The sequence below is a fragment of the Saimiri boliviensis genome, chromosome 2, assembly GCF_048565385.1.
Source record: "Saimiri boliviensis isolate mSaiBol1 chromosome 2, mSaiBol1.pri, whole genome shotgun sequence".
In the NCBI taxonomy this organism is placed as follows: domain Eukaryota; kingdom Metazoa; phylum Chordata; class Mammalia; order Primates; family Cebidae; genus Saimiri; species Saimiri boliviensis.
This window is the reverse complement of record NC_133450.1, coordinates 83,115,787-83,141,984: the sequence shown is the minus strand read 5'-3', so window position 1 is coordinate 83,141,984 and position 26,198 is coordinate 83,115,787. Positions and strand designations below refer to the sequence as shown.

Below are 26,198 nucleotides of genomic sequence, written 5' to 3'. Positions count from 1 at the left end.
CATTGATGCCTCATAGTACCCTAAATAGAAGTTGTTCCTTTGCCTGTTTTACAGATAAGAAAACTGAGACTCAAAGAGGTTAAATAATGTTAACCTGTTAATGTAAAGCTGTTTTTCAAATCTAACTCTGTCTGACTTTAAAGTGTTCTTTTACAGTCCTCTTTCACAGAGCTTTTCTACAGGCTTTTTCGTGATGCTGCTCCACCAAAGTTCCTTGTTGCTTAGGCAACAAACCAGTAGCCTGAAAAGGAGAGCAGAAAAGAGCAGGACCATGGCCTTGTAGTACTACCTCCCAAAGAAAAGACTGGCTCTCTGATCACAAGGGGATTTAAATATCCCAATCTCTCTATTCCCCAAATTTTATAATATATGTTTAGGGGTACCATGCCACTAATACCATCTAAATATAACTGATTCACTTTTGAAAAGTAATAAATTTTTAGATTAATATCATTCAAAATAAAATACAAAGTACTCCTCAAGTAACCTAACAGTTTAAAAATTGCAGTAAAGTCAGGATTCTTTCATACTTCATATCTTCTTTTTTAAATGCAGCTTTCTCATAATATAAATTAGTTGGGATTTATCTTAGTTACTATTTTTAATCGTGAGGAAATTTGTTGTTCCCTGCACTGCTAGCAAATGTAAAATAAGTGGCCATCTACAACAGTGAATTGTATAACCATGTGAGAGTACCTAATAACTTTTATTAGTATTCCAATAGTTTTTTTCTTCAAAAATCCAAATTTTGATTGCTGAAAACATACCTAAGATAATATTGAAACTTTATTTGTAAACAGCTTTCACCACAAATACTTTCAAAAGGAAATCAATTAAATTTGATTTATGACATTAGTAATACTTTAAAAGATTTAAATATTTTAAAATATAAGCCTAACATATCAACTCACAAAATCAGAGAAGGTAAATACGAGACTGATAAGAGTATGGGGTAAAGTGTTATTAACATGGTAAAAACATGCAAGTACCCACTAAATTATACTTTAAAGTAAATACTACCAATGAATTATTATTTGTTACACAGAAAAATTGTAAACAATCTATGGTTATACATGGTTTACTTTATCCATGGTTTTACTTTACTGGTTCCAGTTGCCCACAGTCAACCATGGTCTGAAAATATTAAATGGAAAATGCCAGAAATAAACAGTTAATAAGTTTTACATTACAAGCCATTCTGAGTAGTGTGATCAAATCTCACACCATCCTGCTCCATCAGGCCCAGGACACGAATCATCCCTTTAGTCCAGCATATCTACATGTTGTTACCTGCCCATTAATCACTTAGTGGCCCAATCAGTTACCAGATGTCCAGGGTTCAGTATGATCTGTGGTTTTAGGCATCCACTTGGAGCCTTAAAAAGTATTTCCTCAGATAAGGGGGGTACTATTATAAGAACATCAATAAATGAATAGTTACATAAAGAATGGTACAGTCATTCTACTGTCAATCAAAAAATGAAGAATCAAGAACTTAGGAACACAAAGAAGAAACATCAAACACTGGTGTCTACTGGAGGGGGAGGGTGGAAGGAGGGAGAATAGAAAAGATAACTATTGGGTACTGAGCTTAATACCTGGGTGACATAGTATTATGTACAAAAAAACGCCATGACGCATGTTTATCTAGATAACAAACCTTCACATATATCCTCAAACCGAAAATAAAAAAATTTATAATAAAATATGTCACAAGCCACCATAGTTTGTCTTAAAAAGGAAGAAGAATATATATAGTAATGTGGAATGAATAAAAGAAGTTGATTTCTCTATAAATTTATAACATCTCAATAAAAATGCAAATGAGTTTCTAAATCGAAGATATGAAACATACCCAAAAGGAAACAAAATAATATAATGAAGCTTCATGTATCTACTAGTCACCCAGAATTAACAATTATCAATTCATGACCAATCTTGTTTCATCTACTATTCACTTCCCCATCCACATCCTCTCCTCTCCCACCCACACATACTGAATTATTTTCATGTAAATTCTAATCATACAATTTCATCTATATGCATTAAAAAGTGTAGGCCCAGTGTGGTGGCTCACGTCTATAATCCCAACACTTTGGGAATCCAAGGCAGGAGGATCACTTGACTCCAGAAGTTCAAGACCAGCCTGGGCAACATACTGAGACCTCATCTATACAAAGTATTAAAAAAAATTAGCTGGGCATGGTGGCACACACTTGTAGTCCCAGCTACTCAGGAAGGTGAGGTGAGAGAGTCACTTCATCCCAGGAGGCCATCACTGTGCTCCAGCCAGGACAAAACCTCGTCACATACACACACACACACACACACACACACACACACACACACAAATAAAAGTGTATAAAAGGAAAGATAAAAATATAAGAAGTTATTAGCAATTATATTATTGTAGATTTGAATTAGAAACATCAATATGAACCATGGCATACTTTCTCATTCTTTTTAAATGTATTTCTTAAATCCATCCACTTGAAAAGAATTAAAAATGACCAACCCAATTTCAACAGACACCTATATCATCTAGACTTTGGTCTTTAAACATCATTTCCCATTACAAGGAACCAAGGTTTAATGGAGAAATGAATGGTTGATTTCAGATCTGGAGTATAAAACATACAGAATGAGCCTGGTACATAGTGTTGCACCAAAAAATAATAATGCTATCAAAGACTGCTGCAGCCTAGTTCTAACAAAATGAATCCAGATCCAACTTGAAGTAGGCCTTTGTAGCAAACGATGAGACAATTTTAATATTTAAAAAACCGTAGGCCAGGCCCAGTGGCTCACACCTGTAGTCCCAGCACTTTGGGAGGCCAAGGTGGGTGGATCACTTGAGGCTAAAAGTTCAAGACTAGCCTGGCCAACATAAAGAAACCTCATCTCTACCAAAAATACAAAAATTAGCCAGGTATGGTGGTGTACACCTGTAATCCCAGCTACTTGGGAGGCTGAGGCAGGAGAATTGCTTGAACCCACTACGTGGAGGTTGCAGTGAGCCAAGATCATACCACTGCACTCCAGCTTGGGCGACAGAGTGAGATTCTGTCTCAAAAAAAAGAAAACTGCAATAATTGAAAGACATCAAACATGTTAAATCCATGAATTTATGGATTATATAGTTATATATTTATTATATAGTTATATATTTATTAAATGTTCATATTAGAGAACCAATTCATTATTCTAAAAGCTGATAAAATATTCAAGTTGTAGTCCTAGCTTTCCTATATAAAATATACTTGACGACAACCTAATAGTGAATGCAGGGCTTCTAAAGAAGAATTCTAGCTAACAAAAGAAGGAAAAAAATGATAGAACACTGTATTTGCAACCCCCATTAAAATAATGGATGATGATTACAAATGGGTTGATAAAACCATTAGGAGAAAAACCACTGATAACTTTAAAATCGATGGACCAGGCTGACAATGCCTGCAGTCACTGACCAATCTTAACATCACTAAAAGGGAGACAACCAGATACTGCCTCCTGATGTGATGCAAGAGAGAGCATACAATCCACCTCTAAAGTATCCTGACAAAGTAAAACAAAACTGGAATCTTATATCATCATCAATTTATAGAAAATACAGGTGACAGAAATACATATTAAAGACAGGGAAAAAACCAGCAAAATCCAGAATACGGTAATTTGTACATATCAAATTCCTCCGTTTTTATCAATAACAATAAACACAACAAAAAGAAAATTACGAGAAAATAAAACACAAAGGGAGAGCCAATAGATTAAAAGAGGCTTAAGAGATAAGCAATGTGTGAACCCTATTTGGAACCCAATTCAAATAAACCAAATGTAAAAAATAAAAATAAAAAAAAAGTTATTAAAGAGATGGACAATCAAGGAAATCTGAAGACTGGTTTGATATTTTTGCTATTACTAAGGAATTATTATTAGGTATTGTGGTTAACTTAAGAGAAAAAAAGAGTTCGGGTCTCCTAGAAGTATATATATAAATAAAATATGCCTTGGATTAGCTATAATTTCAGGAGGGATAGGAGAAAGAGAAAATACCTGAAACAAGATTAGCCATACACTGATGGTTGTTGAAGCTGGGTAATGAGTAGACGGGTGCAAATTATACTATTTTCTCTACTTTGTGCATGTTTAATTTTTCCCATAATAGAAAGTTTTTAAAAGATACTAGGTGTTAGGCAATCTAGATCTAAAGTTGTACTGGTTATAGAACTTGAAAACATTATTTTGTACCTCTGTAGTTGATGTACTTATCACAATATATCACCCTTTTGCTATACTAAAGATGCTCATGTAAAGCTTCAATGGTGACAAAATATTAGACGAGACCTGGCCAAGGTCTTGCAAGGGGAATTGAGAAAAAAAAAAAAAGAAACATGTACAACTGCTTGAGCTCTGCAAGATATTAAGAATCATTTTAATGGCAAATAGTTAGAATTTCTACTACAGAGATAGGGTTGTTCCTTAAAAATTTTTAAGACAGATATTATGTAATGGAATCAGCAGGAGGAAAAAAACAAGCTTAACTTATGAATAATGAATTTATAGTTTTTAGAATAAATTAGGACTATCTGTGGGAAGCTGAATATATGGAGGAGACCCAGTAGTTATCTGCCGTATGTCAAATAAGAGAAAATATGCTCTAGTGATTATACCAGCTTTAGCCTAGTCCCAAATCAAGTCAACCAGAAACTATACAGATGGAAGTTTAAATGGGTTAACTTTCTTATGAAAGAAAAAAAAATAAAGCATGCAATTCATTTTCTTTTTTTTTTTTTTTTTTTTGAGACGGAGTTTCGCTGTTGTTACCCAGGCTGGAGTGCAATGGCGCAATCTCAGCTCACCGCAACCTCCGCCTCCTGGGTTCAGGCAATTCTCCTGCCTCAGCCTCCTGAGTAGCTGTGATTACAGGCATGCGCCACCAGGCCCAGCTAATTTTTGTATTTTTCGTAGAGACGGGGTTTCACCATGTTGACCAGGATGGTCTCAATCTCTCGACCTCGTGATCCACCCGCCTCGGCTTCCCAAAGTGCTGGGATTACAGGCTTGAGCCACCACGCCCGGCCAAAGCATGCAATTCAAATGGAAAGGTTCTTAGACAAGTCCATAAGAACTTGCCAAAGGCCACAAAGGCCATCATTGCCTAATATACACCAGTCTTTTAGGTTTCCCAGTACTAGGAGCTGTCCCATTTACAGAAAGTCAGATTTAGGTAAGTACAAGAATGAAAACAAGTATATGCTAAGGCTGAGAGAGACTCTGCAGACTAAAGGAAAAAAGCTGCTTTCTGTAATTCTCCAGTCAGTAGTAACCTGAGACAAAATTAACAGTTTTCTCCTATTATTGCCTAAAGAATACTGGCTTCAAGCTTCCACCAAGGTTTAACACCCAACAAGTAACTTAGTACCACACAAATCACAAATCTCCTTGAAACATAGCCTCTCCACGCACAAACAAGAATAAAACTTGTTCTCCCCTCCTCATGGGGGTATAGTGAGGATCAAAAGAGATGTATGATAAATCCAGTTGAAAACTATAAAATGTCACACAAAAAGTTTTATTATTACTAGCCAAAATGAGAGAAAGCAGGATCCAAATTAATTACCTAAAATGGTTCAGAGGTTGGGTGTGGTGGCTCACATCTGTAATCCCAGGACTTTTGGCCAAGGTGGGTGGATTGTCTGAGGTCAAGATTTTGAGACCAGCCTGGCCAGCATGGTGAAACCCCATCTCTACTGAAAATACAAAAATTAGCTGGGCATGGTGGGGCACACCTCCAGCCTGGGTGACAGAGCAAGACTCTGTCTCAAAAAAAAAAAAAAAAGAGACGCCCAAAACAAAGTTTGCTTAAGATGAAAAGAAACACTGAGAATTCTAGGTCTAGGCAGCAAGATCAAGATGAAATATGGCTTCTAAGCTCTGAGGGTGACTACAGTTCAGGGGTGTGTGTGTGTGTGTGTGTGTGTGTGTGTGTGTGTGTGTGTGTGTGTGTGTGTATGTGTGTGTTCAGAGATAATGTCAGATAAAACAAAATGGTTTCCTTCTTCTCCCCACTGTAGCCATTATTCCAATAATCCTGCTCTGAATTTCTTTCCTCTGCTCTCTCGACCTAACTCCACTGCCATCTACAGAACAGGAAACAGGCTACAGTGGCTCACATCTATAGTCCCAACACTTTAGGAGGCCAAGGCAAGCAGAATGCCTGAGATCAAGAGTTTGAGAACAGCCTGGCCAACGTGATCAAACCCCATCTCTACCCAAAATAAAAAATTAGCCAGGCATGGTGGGGCACATCTGTAATCCCAGCTACACAGGAGGCTGAGGCAGAGAATCACTTGAACCTGGGAGGGGGAGGTTACAATGAGCCAAGATTGACAACTACACTCCAGCCTGGGTGACAGAACAAGACTCCAACTAAAAAAAAAAAAAAAAAAAAAAAAAAAAATAGGAAACAGTTACATTACTGATGAAAAAAAGAAAAAAGAATGGCATTTCTCTTCTATCTCAACTACTGCTTAAAGTTTCAAGTAGTCAAGACTGGTACTTGCTATAGTTTTTCCTTTTTAATATTTACTGTAGGTTAGTGGGTACACGTGCAGGTTTGATACACAGGCAAACTGTGTGTCACTGGGGTTTGGTGTGCAAATGATTCTGTTACATGGGTAGTGAGCACAGTATTCAATAGGTAGTTTTTCAACCTTCATCCTTCTTCTTTGTTCCACCCCAATGTAGGCTATCGTTCCCCTCTTTGTGTCCATGTGTACCCAGTGTTTAGCTTCCACTTATAAGTAAGAACATGCAGTATTTGATTTTCTATTCCTGCATTAATTTGCTTAGGATAATGGCCTTCAGATGCATCCATGTTACTGCAAAGGACATTATGTTGTTCATTTTTATAGCTGTGTAGTATTCCATGGTATACATGTACTACATTTTTTTTTCTTCCCCCACCCCCCCTTTTTTTTTGAGACAGAATCTTGCTTGTTGCCCAGGCTGGAGTGCAATGGCATGATTGGCTCACCACAAGCTCTGCCTCCCAGGTTTAAGCAATTATCCTGCCTCAGCATCCAGAGTAGCTAGGATTACAGGCACACACCACCATGCCCGGCTAATTTTTGTATTTTTAGTAGACATGGGGTTTCACCACGTTGATCAGTCTGGTCTCGAACTCCAGACCTCATGACCCGCCCACCTCGGCCTCCCAAAGTGCTAGGATTATAGGCATGAGCCACTGCACCCGACCATTTTCTTTATACAGTTCATCATTGATGGGCATGTAAGGTTAATTCCATGTGCTTGCTATTGCGAATAGTGCTATGATGAACACATGAGTGTATGTGTCTTTTTGGTAGAATGATTTTATTCCTTTGGGTATGTACCCTGTAATGGGATTGCTAGGTTGAATGGTAGTTCTGTTTTAAGTCCTCTAAGAAATTTCCAGACTGCTTTCCACAGTAGTGGAACTAATTAATATTCCCACCAGCTGTGTCTAAGTGTTTCCTTGTCACCACAATCTCACCACCATCTGTTATTTTCTTACTTTTTAATAATAGTCATTCTGACTGACGTGAGCTGGTATCTCACTGTGGTTTTGATTTGCATTTCTCTAATGATTAGTGGTATTGAACATTCTTTCATATGCTTTTTGACTACATATATGTCTTCTTTTGAGAAGTCTTAATTTCAAACTATACTACAAGGCTACAGTAACCAACACAGCATGGCACTGGTACAAAAGCAGACACAGAGACCATTGGAAGAGGTTACAGAACCCAGAAATAAAGCTGCACACCTACAACCATCTGATCTTCAACAAAGTCAACAGTAACAAGCAATGGGGAAAGGACTCTGTATTCAATAAAAGCTGCTGGGATAACTGGCTAGCCAAATGGAGAAGACTGAAACTAGACTCCTTCTTTTTGTTACATATAAAAATCAACTTAAGATAGATTAAAGACTTAAATGTAAGACTTAAAACTATAAAAAACTCTAGAAGAAAACTTGGGAAATACATAGGCCCTGGCAAAATTTTATAATGAAGTCTCCAAAAGCAACTGCAACAAAAACAAAAATGACAATTGGGACCTAATTAAACTAAAGAGTTTCTGCACAGCAAAAGAAGCTATCAACAGAGAAAACAGACAATCTAAAGAATGGGAGAAAATATTTGTAAACTATGTATCTTAACAAAAGTCTAACATCTAGAGTCTATAAGGAAATTAAACACATCAACAAGCAAAAAACAATGCAATTTAAAAATGAGCAAAGGAAATGAACAGACACATCTATGGTTTAAATGTGTTCCCCAAAGTTCATGTGTTGGAAACTTAATCCCTAATGCAATAGTGTAACGAGGTGGGACATTTAGGACGTAATTAGGTCATGAGGGTTCTTAACTCATTAATGGATTAATATCATTGGTGTCAAAGTGGGGTAGTTATCTTGGAAGTAGGTTCCAGATAAAAAGGATGAGCTGGGCCCCCTTCTTCACCTTCCTTACTCATGTGCATACTTTTTTGCACTTCCAACTTCTACCATGAAATGATACAGCAAGAAGGCCCTTGCAAGATGTGGGTCCTTAGATCTTGGGTATTCCAACCTCTAGAATAGTAAGAAATAAATCTCTGTTCTTTATGCATTACTCAGTCTTGGGGATTCTGTAGCAGCACAAAACAGACTAAGACAATACTTGAGAATGCAAATGGAAGACAGGAATCCCTAAGGTAATGAAGGGTGGAAGGGACAAGATTCACATTATATCCCCTCATCCATGCAGGAATCGAAAACTGCAAAGATTACAATCAGTAAAGATACAGTCAACTCAAATAGCTGACAAAGACAGTTATTTCATTTTTGGAAAATCTGTATCAAGTCTGTTTAAATAAAGTTCCATCTGCATAGTATAAAACATTCTTGCATGGTAGTAAGAATGCTGTTACTTTTATCACATTCACTATAATTGTTTACTTTGATCAAAACCGAAGCATTTATAGATAGGTTTTCAAGGTAACCTACCTGCAACTGCATGACCACATAGTTGAATCGATCATTCCTTCCACAGCCAATGAATCTACAAACATGGTCTTTCCCTGGATAAGAAAAAAAAAGAAAAGAAAACAGTGGAAAAGAATATACTATGGTTTCTCTTAAAAAAAATTAATTTGCTTTTCTGTATAGTATTTTATGATGGAATATAAAATACATCTTGAGAATCTTAAGGATAGAAAACTTACATTATTCAAATTTTCTACCTACCTCCTCTCCCCCCAGGCACTGTACTATTTCTTGTGGTCAAATAAATGAATATTTGAATAAATCAATAAACAAATTAATATATGAATGAGGAAACAAATATATGCTAATTTATTTAGGGAGGAAAAGATTAAGTGGTCAATTCAGATTAACCTGCCCAGATACAATGCATACGAAGCCACAGGAGAGCAATAAGCAAGAACTATGTTACGAATATAAACCCTGAATTTTAAATATGTTATGGTACTCACTGTTATGACTTCAGCAAGACAGACAATCTTTCTGGGCCTCACTGATGTGGATTAGCCCAGTGATTTTCAACTGAGAAACCCAAAATAGTGCTGGCTGAGGCACAGAGGGGAGCAGAGGTACAGCAGAAATCTGATTAAAGAAAAGCATGCAAAGACCCCGAAAAAGAACGGAGCCACATGTATAGGTTAGTGCTTTTCAGCCCTGGCTACTTATTGAAACCATCTGGAAAACTTTATTTTTGTTTTATGACACCACTGACTCAAAGGCAGTGGAAAACTTTTTAAAGATTCGTAAGTTTTATATTGATTCAGAATCTGTGGAGAAAGAGACGGAAAATAAGCTTTTCAAAAGTTGGTTGTTATTTTTTTATTTTTTTTGAAGACAGAGTCTCACTTTGTTGCACAGGCCGAAGTGCAGTGGCATGATCTTGGCTCACTGCAACCTCTGCCTCCTGGAGGGCTCAACTGATTCTCCCATCTCAACCTCCTGAGTAGCTGGGACTACAGGTGTGTGGCCACCACACCTGGCTGATTTTTTTATTTTTTTGTAGAGACGGGGTTTTACTATGTTGCCCAGGCTGGTCTCAAACTCGGAGGCTCAAGTGATCTGCCCACCTCAACCTCCCAAAGTGCTGAGATTACAGGCATAAGCCACTGTACCTGGCCTCAAAAGTTCTTGGCCTACGGGTGCAGTGACTCATGCCTGTAATCTCAGCACTCTGGAAGGCTGAGGTAGGCGTATCAAGAGGTCAGGAGTTTGAGGCCAGAATGGCCAAGATGGTGAAACACAGTTTCTACTAAAAATATAAAAATTAGCTGGGCATGGTGGCTGGGGCCTATAATCCCAGCTACTCGGGAGGCTGAGGTAGGAGAATCACTTAACCTGGGAGGCTGAGGTTGCAGTGAGACGAGATTGCACCATTGCACCTTAGCCTGGGCAACAGAGCAAGACTCCATCCCGCCCCCTCAAAAAAAGGTTCTTTAAATGATCCTAAAGCAGGTACAGCACGGATAGATACTTGAAAACTACTGCAGGGTAATGAAAAGTAACAAAAAGATTTTAAGATAAAGAATAACATACTAAACACTGTGGTGGCAATGAGGAGAGCAGACTACAAAGGGCAGTCTAGTGGAGAAGCTCACTCTGGGGATAGTTAAAATAGCCAGGAGAAAGAATAAGGCGAGTAGAGATAGATAAAATAAGATAAATTTGACTGATACTAAAGATGGAGTTTTTAAACTAGAATTGGTAAAATTAAATGAAAAGTTGTACCAAAGTAAGAGAATACAGTAGGTTGTATAGATTTTAAGGGATATTAAAATGCTGACTTTGAGGACAATCAATTGAATTCAGTAGACATTGTTAAGTTCAGGCCTGGTGTGGAGACCAAAAGGCAGAGCTCCAGATGCATTAGTGAGGAACCATTAGTTCATGGACAATAGATGGAAGATTGACAAGTGAAAGAATAAAATATAAGAAGAAACTTAAGCACATAATTTGGAAAATGTAACATTATTATTATTTTTAAGACAGGGTCTCACTATCTTACCGAGGCTGGTGTCAAACTCTGGGCTCAAGCAATCCTCCCACCTCAACCTCCCAAAGTGCTGGGATTATAGGCATGATCCAACATGCCCACCCTAGAAAATCCAACATTCAAAGCATGAGGAAAAACAAAAGTCCCTCAAGGAAATAGAGCAATAGCCTGAAAGACAGGAGGAAACTGAGAGAGGGGTATCACACAAAACCAAAGGAGAAGAACATTTCATGAAGACGGAAGTGAACACTGACAAGTATACAAAAAGGCTGAGAAATACTAATATAAACAGGAAGTCATTAGTGAGTCAAGGGGCAGAAGCCAGTTTATAATGGGTTAAAGAGTAAATGGAATATGATATATGAGGGCAGACAGGTTTTGAAGGAGCTTGCCTGAAAGTAAGGAAGAGTAAGAGGCCAAAGCTTGTAGATGAAGATTTGGTAGACTGATGAAACAGAAAAAAATTTGCCTCCTAAATGACTTCAAATATAAATATGACTAAGACTCAGCAAAGCCCGGTGCAGTGGCTTCACCTATAATCCCAGCTACTTGGGAAGCTAAGGTGGGAGGACTGTGTGAGGCCAGGAGTTTGAGACCAGCCTGGGCAACATAGCAAGACCCCTTCCCTTCCAAAAAAAAAAAAAAGACTCTTTTTTTCACACCTGTGCTATCTATCAGTTACAACACTGCTCTTTCATTCTCTATGTTTTTGTTTAAGAAGGGGGTTGTAAGCTAGCAAGAATGGGTACAATGGAGAACACAATTTTAAAAAAATGTTCTTGGCCAGGCACAGTGTACACAGTACATGTTAACCACTTAAAATATTTTACATATATTTGCAAAACTGTGTTATCTATTAAATTGTCATAAGAATGAAAGGATAAAATGATGGTCAATTAGCAACTTACTCTTGTCCTCAGCTTCAAAGAAACAATAAAAAATAAGTTACATAGTGTTTTCCTGGTATTACTCATTCCCTAAGACTCTCCTTTTCTATCATGCAACACTTAAATACAGTATCTCTAGTAAGACATTTCAATTATCTAAAAGTAAAACACCATGTGGAGGCTAAAACAACTCCATCTTGGATACTAATCTGCCATACTGACTTCCAGTTAACCCCAGTTCCAGGAAAGCCTCTAAGAGGTCCAGTTTTCTACCGTTCCTTGTGTAAGAACACATACTTACCACAAATCCTGCCCTTACGACAAAAAAAAAAAAAAAAATCCTTGACATAATTATACTTCAATTGTCCTACACATCCCCCTTGAAGCAAGTATACCTCAAGGGGATATATATGGTATTTAAGCCCTGGGTGTAGGTGACAATAGTGTGGGAATCCACCATCTTGTCTTGCTACTGCCTGAGCCATAGACATGGCTGCTGCTTCTAAGACCCTATTAAATATTTCTTTTTGAGGAACTGGATATTTCAGCCACTGTCTTTGGCCTCTCAGCTTCCTTGGACTTGAGGCAAGTTTGCACTGACCTACTCACTGTGGAACAGGCCATATTAAATCCAACTTCTGTTGGAGTGCTTCTTTTAAAATTGAACTCCAAAGTTAAACCAAAACACAATTTATCTTCATACTAAAACCACCTTACTTTTAAAAAGAAAAAAATATAGAAATTAAATGAACTGTAGATCCATTTACTGAATAATCGAAACACAAAACCAGCAGCAAATATTCTAGGATTCATAAGAACATCTTCATTGCTTTTATGAGTTCTTATCTCATACTGCATGGTGTGTTACTGCTCTTCCATTTTACACATATATGCAAATGAAACTACTACATAAAGTTAGTTCAATAAAAATATACAAATTTTTGGAAGCACGAAGGAACTTCAATTAAACTGGAACAATAATTCTTCACTATCACTTACAGCAAGTGTTAAAACTTTTCTAATAACTACACAGTGAAGTATCACTTCATGAGTACAGGAACTTTATCTATCTTGTTCTAGTACTGAAAACACTTTTGCAAAAACTTTAACAGTGAGAGACATCTAACATAGCTGACTCCATCTTGTTTTTAACCTCACAAGCTAACTGCTTTTGCTCATCCCGACACACAGGCCAAGCTGACTATGGGAGGAACTTAGTTTACAGTTCTGACTTTAAAGCAAGGATGATAACAGTCCATTCTCAAAACTAACTCTTTGTTTGGGGACAGAAACTGCCATTGTAAAACTAATGAAAGACCACAAACAGAATTATGGTAGGGATCTGAATTCTGTTAAGGTTTAGGTATAGTTAATAGTAACTAGTCATTGTTTCCTAATTTGCCTTTTTGTAACTGCCTACTACTCAGGAGTCACCAGCTGGTGGTTATAAGTTTGCAACTTCTCAATTGCCCCTACTGATAACATTGCTATTGTGAAACCTAAGACTGGTGTTTGAGATATTTTTCAGACTTTGCAGTGGACCAACTGACACCACCCAGGTGTCCTTCACCCAGGAGATGACTCAGCACATGAAGACAGTTTAAATATTCCTGTGATTTCATCCCCAACTCAGCCAATCAGCAGTACCCATTCCCTATCCCCCTGACCAACAAACTATTCTTAAAAACCCTACTCGCCAAATTCTTGAGGAGGAAGATTTGAGAAATATCACACATCATCCTCACTGAGCCACACTGCAATTATTAAACTCTCTGCTGCAACAACCATCTCACAGCTTGGCCTATGTGTAGGGATAGGCTTTTTCTGTGCAGCAGACAAGAAGAACCTGCTAGGCTATAACAGTACCTGGCAAAATACCCAGTAAAGACTGGGTTTTGTGGTTAAATGCTCAATCAATATGTATAAATAAATGAGTAGAAGTAATAATAGCTAATAAAATGTGCATAATATGGGCCAGGTGCAGTGGCTCATGCCTATAATCCCAACACTTTGGAAGGCTGAGGTGGAGGATTCCTTGAGTTCAGAAGTTACCATCCTGGACAATATGGCAAGGCCCCATCCCTACAAAAAACACAAAAATTAGCCAGGTGTGGGGACACATGCCTATAGTTCCAACCATTTAGGAAGCTGTGGTGGAAGGCTCGGCTGAGCCTGCGAGGTCAAGGCTGCAGTGAACAGTGATCACGCCACTGACTCCCGCCTGGGTGACAGAGTGAGACCTTGTCTCAAAATAACTAACTAAATAAATAAGCAAGCATAATATGCACACACAATATGCAAGCATCTTATGCCAGGCTCTATACTAAGCATGCTACTACATGCATTTAATCCTGCCAATAATACAAGTATTATTATATTCTCCATTTTTCAAATACAGAAATAGAGGCTTAAGCAGGTTACTTTGTCCAAAATTACAACCAGAACATGATGAAGCAGTTTAATTCCAGAGTCTTTGTTCTTAACCAGTATGCCTGGAAATGACAGAAACAGATTTTAAACTCCAGTAACATCTTGTCAATAATTATTTAAAAGGGAAAAAAAGACTGTGACAGAACAAAAAAAGGATGACCTATTATATGCCAAGTACTAAACTAGGCACTAGAAATACAAGATAAATGAAGTAAGATCCATGTCTTCAAAGAGTTCACAGCCAAGATATGTAAACAAAAAAATGTAATACAGTATGAGTTCTACATTATAAACTGCTATGGATATAAAGAAGATTCAAAAATTGGGCTTATGAGACTTCACATGCACATTAAATCACTGGATTTTACATACTTATGAGTAGAGTATTCTAAAAGAAGGGTCACCCACAAAATCATAAAGGATTTAAGTACATGTGATAGATAATTAATAGAGTTAATAGGCTAGAGGGCTTGATAAGAGTGAAGGTAGGCTGAGGTGGGAAGAATGAGGAGACAAGAAAAGTGGGCTAAAACTTTATATGCCACTGTGGTATACAATTGTCCCTTGGTATCCATGGGAGACTGGTTCCAAGACCTTCCTTGGATATCAAAGTCAACCAATGCTCAAATCTCTGATATTAAAAGGGGTACTTGGCGGGCGCAGTGGCTCACGCCTGTAATCCCAGCACTTTGAGAGGCTGAGGTGGGTGGATCATCTGTGGTCAGGAGTTCGAGACCAGCCTGGTCAACCCTGTGAAACCCTGTCTCTACTACAAATACAAAAATTAGTTGGACGTGGTGGCAGGTGCTTGTAACTCCAGCTACCTGGGAGGCTGAGGCAAAAGAATCACCTGAACCCAGGAGGCAGAGGTTGCAGTGAGGTGAGATTGCGCCACTGCACTCCAGTCTGGGCAACAGAGGGAGACTCCGTCTTGAAAAAAAAAAAGAGAAAAAAAATGGGTACTATTTCCACATAATCTATGCACACCCTCCCATATACAGTCAGGCTTCACTTAATAGGAGCATGTTCTGAGAAATGCACCCTTAGGTGATTCAGTCACTGTGCGAACATCATAGGGTGTGCTTACAAAAACCTAGATGGTATAGCCTACGATATGCCCAGGCTATATGGTATAGCCTATTGCTCCTAAGCTACAAACCTGTATGACATGTCACTGTACTGCATACTGTAAAAAAGTTATATAACAGTACACTAAAAACACAGTATTATAATCTCATGGGACCACTGTCACTGAACAAAATGCTGTTGTGTGATGCATGACTATATTTTAAATAATCTCCAGATTACTTATGATACCTAATACAACGTAAATGCTCTGTAAATAGCTGCAATATTGATTGTTTAATAAAAAAAAATAGGAAAAAAGTCTATACATGTTTAGTACAGATGCAATTTTTTTTTCTTTTTCTTTCTTTCTTTGTCTAAAAAAAAAAAAAAAAAAAAAAAAAAAAAAAAAAAGTCTTGTTCTGTCACCCAGGCTGGAGTGCAGTGGTGCAATAATCCCGCCCAAGAAGCTGAGATTACAGGCATGTACCATCATCCTGGCTAATTTTATATTTTTAGTAGAGACAGGGTTTCACAACGAGGGCAGGCTGGTCTCGAACTCCTGACCTCAAATAATCTACCCACCTCAGCCTCCCAAAGTGGTGAGATTATAGGCGTGAGCCACTATGCCCAGCCATTTTCCTAATATTTTCAATCTGTGGTTGACTGCATCCACAAATGTGGAATGCATGGATGTGGAACTCATTGACAGGAACAGCCAACTATAATATGAAATAAATTTTAGTCTCTGTCCCTCCTACTTGTTACCTAGTTTCTAAAATCTGTAGAATTTTCTGAGTGATAGAAATATCTTTTGTTGGCCGGGCGCGGTGGCTCACGCCTGTAATCCTAGCACTTTGGGAGGCCGAGGTGGGTGGATCACCTGAGGTCAGGAGTTCAAGACCAGCCTGGCCATCATGGTGAAACCCCATCTTAAAAAAAAAAAGAAAAAGAAAAAAAGAAATATCTTTTGTTATTTATAACTCTTTTGATAACACCTGAGTTTATGTTAGTCACATAACTATGGGAAGCCCCTGTAAAATCAGTTAGGACCAGTCATCAGAAAGACTAAGTGCTTAGAGGAGAGGGCTGGAACTTTGTCTCACCTACCAACTTCAAGGAAAGGTGAGAGGAAGGGGTAGAGATTAACCTCTACAAAGACTCTTGAACAATGAGGTTTGTGAGCTTCTGGTTTGCGGAAGAAGTGGAAGCGCTGGGAGGGTGGCCTACCCAGAGAGGGCACAGAAGCTCCCCACTCCCCAATACCTTACACTTATCCATCTCTTCATCCAGCTGTTCATCTGTATCCTTTCCAATATGCTTTTTAATAAACTGGTAAACATGCTTGCCTGAGTTCTGTGAGCCATTCTAGCACATTAATCAAACCCAAGGCGGGGGGGATCAAGGGAGCCCCAGTCAGCAGCCAGTCAGTCAGAAGCATAGTTTAAACCATTCTAATGGTGTGCAGTGGTATCTCACTGTGCAATCTCCTAATGTTTAGTTATGTTAAACATCTTCTCATGAACTCATTTAACATTCTATTTCTTCTTTTAAGTACCTGTAAAAGCTTATTAAATATTTTAATTAAACTGTTTTCTCATTGTTGAGTTTTCAGAGTGCTTTATGTATTCTGAGAGTAAGTCCTTTACAGGAGATTTGCAAATATTTTTCTTCTGCCCTGTAACTTGTCTTTCATTTCCTTCATAATGTCTTTTGCAAGCAAAGTTTTTAACCTAATGAAATCCAAATTATCAATTTTTTTATTTTATGAATCATGCTTTTGTTATCTGACAAGCTTCTTGCCTAAACTCAAGTAACAAAGATCTTCTCCATGTTTTCTTCTAAAAGTTTTACAGCTTTATATCTCACGTTCAGATGAGTGATATACCTTAAGTAAATTTTTGTACGTGTGTGGCTTAGGGAGAGGTTCATTATTTTTATATAAGGATGCCCAATAGTTCCAACACCAAGACTGTTCATTTTCCACTGAATTGCCTTTGTAACTTTGTAGATTATAATTGGCCTTCTTTGTATGGGTTAGCCTATGTCCAAAAACTATTTTATTCCACTTGATCTATATGTCTATGCCTTTGCCAATACCACTGTCTTGATTATCCTAGTTCTGTACTAAGTTTTAAAATCATATAGTTTGATTTTTCTTTTTTTGCTTATGTTTTATATTTTTAGACAGGATCTCACTCTGTCACCTAGGTTGTAGTACTGTGGCACAATCATAGTGCACTCAAACTCCTGGACTCTGGCAATTCTCCCATTTCAGCCTCCCAAGCAGCAGAGGACTATAGGCATGTACCACCATATTAAGCCTTTTTTTTTTCTTAGTTTGTAGAGATGGTGATCTCACTATGCATTTTTTAATTGACAGAAATTATATATATTTATTGTATAAACATGATGCTTTGAAGACATGTATACGCTGTGGAATGGCTCAGTCAAACTAACAGCATGCCTCACAAACACAACATTTCTAATGAAAAAACATTTAAAGTCTATTCTCTATGCAGTTTAATTTTTTTCCAACATTATTCTTCTTTTCCAACATTGTTTTGGCTACTCTAGGTCCTTTGCCTTTCAATATTAACTTTAGAATCAGCTTCTCTATAACTACAAAAAGTACTACTGGGATTTTTATTATTATTTCATTAAACCTATAAATCAATTTGGGGAGAAACAACATCTTTACTATAGTGAACCTTCCAATTCATGAATATGGTATGCCTCTCCATTTATTTAAATCTTCTTTTATTTCTTTAATCAGGGTATTATAGTTTTCAGCATAAAAATCCTACATATACTTTGTTACATTTATATCCTACATATTTCATTTTTTCAGAGCTATTGAAATTTTTAAAAATTCAGTTCTTAATTGTTCATTCCTAGTATACAGACATATGGTTGCTTTTTGTGGCCTGATCTTGTATCGCTTGCTAAACTCATTTATTTTAGGAAGTTTTTATAGATTCTTGGGATCTTCTATATTGACAAATCACGTCATCCACAAACAGGAACAGTTTTATTTCCTCCTTTTAAGTCTGTATGTCATTATTTCTTTATATATCTTTGCTGCATCAAACTCAGTCTCTTTTTATTCTGGGTTGCTGATGACACAAACGTTAGATGTTTTGGTATTACTCATAGGTCACTGAGGCTCTATTTATTCTTTTACATGTTTTTCCTTTGTTGTTCAGATTAGATCATTTCTATTGATCTGTTTTCAAGTTCAGTGACTCTTTCATCTATCATGCCCATTCTGCTAATGAATACATTCAGTGAGTATTTTGTCTCTTATTGTACATCTTGGGTCTAAATGTTCCATTTCTTTGTTCTTAATATCTTCTATTCCCTTGCTAAGACTGTCTGTCTTCCTGCTCATTCCTGGAGCAAAGTCTTAATCTGATTTAAGGTCTCTTTGATATAATTTTAACATCTGTATGATCCTGACATTGGCATCTATATTCTATCTTTTCCTATGTGAGTTCAGATGTGTCTGATTCTTTTTAAGCTGAGTGATTCTAGGTTGTATTCTGGAGATTTTGAATATTGTATCATGAGACTCTAGGTCTTATTCAAGTCCCACCATGAATATTGGTATTTTCGCTTTAGCCAGTAATTGGCCCAGTTGAGTTCATGCTTCAAGTTCTGACCAGCCTTCTGTAGGTTGTATTTCTAATGACAGTTCAGTTTGCAAAACCTTTGAAGTTATATTTAATGTGTTCCGTAAGTAACCCCACATAATTTCCAGTTTGGGATGTGGGCAGTGGTCTATTCCATAATTCAATTCTCAAAGTCCATATATGCTGTTTAGGATTGGACCTATGCATGCACAGCTCGGAGGTCAGCTCAAGAGTCCATAAGCAACTCTAGGTGGTCAGTTTCCCAAGTTCCTCCCTCTTCTACAATCTTTCATTTCACTAGGGCTCCCCTTTTCCAGTCTTCCAGCAGAACTCTGGGGTTTTATTAACACCACTCTGCAGAGTACTTTCCATGACTGTCCTCACATCAGGCAGGGGCAAGCAACAGAACAGCAGAGGGAGAAAAAAAGCAGTGGGGATTTGCCCAACTCTTTTCAGACCACAGCTCCTCCAATTTGAGAGGAAGAATTCTCTCTCTCTATTTTAGGCTCTTGCCTGCCCCCATTAAGGCCACTGCAGACACTATCAAGAATTGTTTTGAGGCCTGGGTATAAGAGAATAAAGAAAATTAAAAAAGAGAGAAAGATGTAGGATTTCCATGCTTTCTCTGGGCATTAGGAGACCCCTTTCCTCCTCCTTGAGTCAGAGCTAGAAGACTTCTCTCGATGCATTTTCTGTCCATGTCAATGCTCACTTCCAAGTTCCAGGATACATTAAATTCAGGCTGGGGCATACTGGAAGAAAAAAATGGTAAACTCACTGCTGGTTCAATGGTACTTTCAATTCTGGTCTTCTTCCACAGTCTGTCCCTGCAATTTACTTTCCAGAATCCTCAAATAGCCACTTTAAGAATTTTGCCCAGGTTTTTAGCTGCATTCAAGTAGGAGAGACATGAAGTGTGCTTACTCCATCTTATCTGGAACCAGAACCTGGACTACAGTTTTTGGTAACAAACTTTGTAGAACTGATTATTTTAAACTAGTTGTATAACGTTGATTTTTAAAAATTAAAAATAAATCCTATAATAATCTTATTGAGCCAGAGGGAAAAAGCAAGTTAGCAGAATCACATTTTTTTTTTTGTTTTTTTTTTTTTTTGAGACGGAGTTTCGCTCTTGTTACCCAGGCTGGAGTGCAATGACGCGATCTCGGCTCATCGCAACCTCCGCCTCCTGGGCTCAGGCAATTCTCCTGCCTCAGCCTCCTAAGTAGCTGGGATTACAGGCACGCGCCACCACACCCAGCTAGTTTTTTGTATTTTTAGTAGAGACGGGGTTTCACCATGTTGACCAGGATGGTCTCGATCTCTCGACCTCGTGATCCACCCGCCTCGGCCTCCCAAAGTGCTGGGATTACAGGCTTGAGCCACCGCGCCTGGCCTAGAATCACATTTTTTAAAAGCATATATATGTTTGGACATTATATGTATACAAAAAAAAGTGAAGTTCTTAATTGTACTTTGCTTCATGTCTTTGAATCTTGTTTTACCTGTGGATTTTTATAAATATTAGGACTATTATATGTTTTATAAAAGAAAAAAAAAAAAGCAGGTATTATCCAAAGTATGAGAAAAAGGAAGCAGTTTGCAGGTGAGAGCCTGTAAGCCTTAAGAAACTGAAAACACTTCAGGATGACCAGCACTCTGGGTATAAGCTCAACATTTTCTATAGAAGAAGCAGAAGAAGCAGGCAAGGGTCAGTTCCATGTTTTGTATGCCATGTTAAGGTGTGTGGACTTCACATGAGAAAAAGAAGACTATGAACAGTTTTTAGCAAAGGCTGGGGAGTGAAATAACTGCTCAGTATGTCTGAAGGATTACTCTTGCTGCAAAACATTAAGGTGAATAAAAAATGAACCTTAGTGACTGAATTGAAGGGACACATTGAGTTGTAGAACAGCATATATAGTTTGATTCCATATGTTGTTGGGAAAGGGGGATAAGGGAGATTTTATATATGCAGATATATATAAACATATAGATTATATATATAATGTTAGAAATATGATTTTATATATGTGTGCATATAAATATCTATGCACTGATTATACAGAGCTGATTATAATATGCATAAAACATTTCCGGAAAATACACAAGAAACTGGTAACAAGTGGTTAACCATGGAGAAGAAAGTGAGGGGCTTAAAGGAAACTTATTTCTCATTTTATTCTATTGTGCTAATTTTTAAGTTTCTTTTTTTTTTGGGGGGGGGGATGGAGTTTTGCTTTTGTTACCCAGGCTGGAGTGCAATAGCACGATCTCAGCTTACTGCAACCTCTGTCTCCTGGGTTCAAGCAATTCTCCTGCCTCAGCCTCCCGAGTAGCTGGGACTACAGGCGTGCACCACCATGCCCAGCTAATTTTTGTATTTTTAGTAGAGACAGGGTTTCACCATGTTGACCAGGATGTTCTTAATCTCTTGACCTCATGATCCACCCGTCTTGGCCTCCCAAAGTGCTGGGATTATAGGCGTGAGCCACCGTGCCCAGCCTGATTTTTAAGCTTCTTATTGTGACCATTTACACTCTTAAAAAGGTTTATTAGTGAAATGGAAGGAGGCTGTATGCATGAACTGGATATTAGTGATCTATGAATTATATTAAAACAAGATAGAGTATGAATGAGCCTAACATTCAGTAGCACTGTTCTACCATAACATTAGCACTCAAACACTACTATAGATCTCCCCACACATAATATATTACCAACTTTTTTTATTAAATGAAGTTTTACTCTGTCACCCAGGCTGGAGTATAGTGATGTGATCCTGGCTCACTGCAACGTTCACATCCTGGGTTCAAGCAATTCTCCTAGCTCAGCCTCCAAAGTATCTGGACTACAGGTGTGCGCCAACACATCCAGCTAATTTTTGTATTGCTAATACTGTAGATACAGTGTTTCACCACGTTGGCCAGACTGGTCTCGAACTCCTGACTTCAAGTGATCCCACCTCAGCCTCCCAAAGTGCTGGGATTATAGGCGTGGCCACAGCGCCTGGCCATTACCAGCTATGTATTAAGTTCACAACATAAAATAGCTTTTAATTACATTACAATACAATGGGTATAAAGGGATAAAGTAAAATATCTTCTCCTTCCCTAAACCCTCTGATTCTAATCACCTCAGGGGCTTCCTGACTTATATGTGATTCTAAATGTTCTTTATATATTTATATATAGAGATTGCATATTTTTATATACTTTATATATTTATGTATCAATTTATATAGAGAGCATACATAAATATGTACATATGTTTTTAGGCAAATACACATATATTCTATTCCATTTCAAGGAAATAGACCTCTCCTCCTTAAAATAATCTAGACCTATTCTATTCTGTACGTGTCATTTTTCTAAACAAAAGCAGAGTTAATGAGTAAATGAATCCCCAAGCCTACAGATAATGTTACATCTTCCAAGGAGAAAAATGTTAAAATGAACGTACTCAACAGGTAAAGTTCTCAGAGACCTCCATACACCCTTAGATGGAACAATGAACATCAACAAGGACAAGCAAAAATGCACAGGATAAAATGAACAAAAGAGTAAATTATATGTTTATATAAGGTTAAAGGATATAATGAAGGGTAAGGATGTATCTCTAATTTTTCAGGTCCCAGTATGTAACTATTTTGCTCTCCCACAAAAGGTCTCTGTGGAGCAATTTTCAGTCTTCTATACTGGATAAATCATCAGTCTAATCCGGAAATCACATATTTCTTCTATTCCTATGACTGTGAAAAAGGAGTAGTCATACTTTGCAGCAGTAGCTGGAGACTTCAAGCAGGGAAGGCGTAACAGGTGCAGTTGCTCTCCTGTAATAGTAACCCTCCTTCCCAACTCTCAGCTTGTGCTCTGCAGTCTAAAAGGCAAAAACAAAATCCAGGACCAACATTTCAGGGTAAAAAAAAAAAAAAAAAAAAAAATCCCTGAAAATCAAAACAAAATCATTTCCTCTTCATGACCTATAAGGAAAAACGTAGTTTTTCCTGCATTTATATGAGGCAAGACAAATTAATTCCCAAATATCTCACCTGAGAACAAGCTTGTTTTGTTATCAAACAATGACATTTATTCTATTTTTGGGGGGTATTAGTTGTACCTCCACTCACTTTAGAGGACATAAAGGAGAAAAATTTTAAATAATTAAATAATCCTTCAATGAATTACCTTTTCATCCAAGGGAATAAACAGAAAAACATCAGTTCTACTCAGGTTGGTGCACTGAAAAATGAAAAAGTACAAGAGATAATGCTGATCGCTCACAGCATAAAGTAAGGAGCTAAAATGGGACAGAAAAGCCAAACAATTTTCTATTCAATCACTGAATTAAGTAGTGATTTTTAAATATAATCAACTTCATCAGATTGAACATACTATGAAGAGAACACACATAAGAATAAATGAGCATGCCTGTAATCCCAGCTATTCGGGAGGCTGAGGCAGAAGAATCACATGAACCCAGGAGGACGAGGTTGCAGGGAGCTGAGATGGCACCATTGCACTCCAGCCTGGGCAACAGTTTGAGACTCCATTCCCCCTCCAAAAAAAAAAAAAAAAAGAAGGAATAAATGACAAATCAGAGCTACAGAATATTTTTATTTATTTATTTACTTAGACACAGGGTCTCACTCTGTCACCCAGATTAGAATGCTGTGGCATAATTATGGCTCACTGGAGCCTTGACCTCCTGGGCTCAAGTGATCCTCCCAAGTAGCTGGGTCCACAGGCACACATCATGATACTTGGTTTTCTTTTTTTTTTTTTTTTTTTTTTTGTAGACACAAATCTCAAACTCCTGGCCTCAAGTGATCTTCCTGCCTTGGCTTCCCAAAGTGCTAGGATTATAGGCATGAGCCACAGAATACTTTTAAAAGAAAAAGATTTTGTTGTATTCAAGTAAATATTTACATACCAATTAGAAGCCAGTAAACAATGCATAAACTTTTCAAGATCCTAAGAAGACTTCCTTTGATAAAACAATATATTAGTATAATTACAGCAAGTCCTCATTTAATGTCATTGAGAGGTGCTTTCAGTAAAACAACATGTAACATAATTTGGTCCTCAAAAACCCTTATTGAGTTCTAAGTCATTTTGTCATAACATTGGTGAGGAAAAAGAATTGGTTTTGTATTCATTGTTTCACTTAAAGTTGCAGTTTTCAACTACCTACTGAGACTTAACTGAGGGCTTACTGTAATAGGAATTTTACAATATTGTGAATTCCTAAAACATTAGACCAAACTACATCTAAGAGTTAAAAAAATAAAAAACCCTTAATTCCTTAAACCAAATAAAAATTTTCTAGAAGATCCAGAGGACTGTCCTCCATTATAAGAAAGAATTGAATCTTTATTATAATGACACGGTCTTGGGACTCTGAGCCCTAGTCATCCAAAGGTGAGTAACAACAAGTATTCATAGCACTTTTTGGCAAATTATTCCAGAACCTCGAAATTTATTTTTCTTACTCATTAAAAAATCAACAATAAAGTTTATTAAGTAAATAACCAGAAACGGAAGACATATGTTATCCTATCTTCCCACATCAATTTACAAATGTATGCTATCACTGAAATGAAGATACTCTGTGCTATTATTTTGCCAGTAAGTATAATATAAAAGTCAAGTTTAAATATACATAATATCTGCCTTTTAAGAGATCTGCAATTCAAAAGAGAATACAAATTTATATATTTATTTATTTATTTATTTATTTTTGAGACAGACTCTTACTCTTGTCACCCAGGCTGGAGAGCAATGGCACAATCTTGGCTCACTGCAGCCTCTAGCCTCCTGGGTTCAAGTGATTCTCCTGCCTCAGCCTCCTGAAAATTTAAAATTTCTTAAGTACCACACCACAAGTTGAAAAGTACACGAGATAATAAACAAGGCAAAATACAGTCCTTATTAAAACGTATTGAGAGAAGTGTGTTTGCCCAATAGCAATTAGTACCGTAGTGGTCATATTGTAGTCTCAATTATTTCCCAATATAAGGAAACACATTTACTAGGAGAAACAGGACTCCTGATTCTGAATATGGCACAGAAAAAGTTTACCGAAAATCTGAAATACTCTGCTGTGCCAGAAAACAAGGATGACATCAAAGAATACTGAATTATACAAGAAGAACACAGAAACCAGTGTGAAAGGGCTTCTACTAGTCAAAGACAGGATATTTAAGTTTCAAAAGGATAATGACTTCAATGGTTTAAAATAAAATATAGAAAAAAGTGTTAAGTTCATAATGATACTCAAAACAAAAAACAAATCACCGGTCATATAAGAGTACAACTTATTATTCTGAAAATTGATCAATAAAAGAGAAGAAAACTCCTATACTAACTATATTTCAGAGGAAACAAATGATGGAATAACATTCTACTCTGTAGAATAATTTCAGTTAAAGAATTTATTTATTTATTTATTTTATTATTATTATTTTTTCCCAAGATGGAGACTTGCTCTGTCACCAGGCCTGGAGTGCAGTGGCACGATCTTGGCTCACTACAACATACACCTCCTGGTTCAAGCAATTCTCCTGCCTCAGCCTCCCGAGTAGCTGGGATTACAGGCATGCACCACCACGTCTGGCTAATTTTTGTATTTTTAGTAGAGATGGGGGTTTCACCATGTTGGCCAGGCCGGTCTCAAACTCCTGACCTTGTGATCTGCCTGCCTCGGCCTCCCAAAGTACTGGGATTACAGGTGTGAGCCACCGCACCCAGCCAGTTAAGGAGTTTAGAAGGAATCAGAGAATTAGGAAAACCATTTTGCAACCCCTAATGAAAACAATGAATCTGGGTGATGTATTCTTCCCAAAAATAACAGCATGAATTTCATTAAGCCTCTAGATCTAATTAGGAGTTCGCAAGAAATAAGGATGGAAGAACATGTCAAAAGACACACAAGGATGCAATCAGCCATATCCAGATTTTAGACTATTTTATCAAACTAAGAACTTCATTCCATCAACAAAAAAATGGAAAGGCAAAGGAAAAACAAAGGAGGGGAGAACAAACTCTGTGACATGACAACAAAATATATGGCAATGTGCCTGCCTTGTATATTAATCCTAATTTGAACAAAGCCAACTGTAAAATGATA

The 26,198-nt window shown here is 37.4% G+C and overlaps 1 protein-coding gene across 3 annotated transcripts in view; it reads right to left on the bottom strand.

Moving 5' to 3' along the window:
- The window catches only part of TTBK2 (tau tubulin kinase 2), a 164,715-nt gene that overhangs the window by 77,576 nt on the left and 60,941 nt on the right, over positions 1–26,198 (bottom strand). For 2 of the 3 annotated variants that reach the window (XM_039469265.2, XM_074393778.1), the window contains exon 4: positions 9,031–9,104. In XM_039469265.2, coding sequence (XP_039325199.1) covers positions 9,031–9,104 — 74 coding nt within the window. Of the gene's footprint in view, positions 1–9,030; positions 9,105–23,257; positions 23,311–26,198 lie in introns of those variants that run through there. The other variant, XM_074393779.1, reaches the window with a different exon arrangement.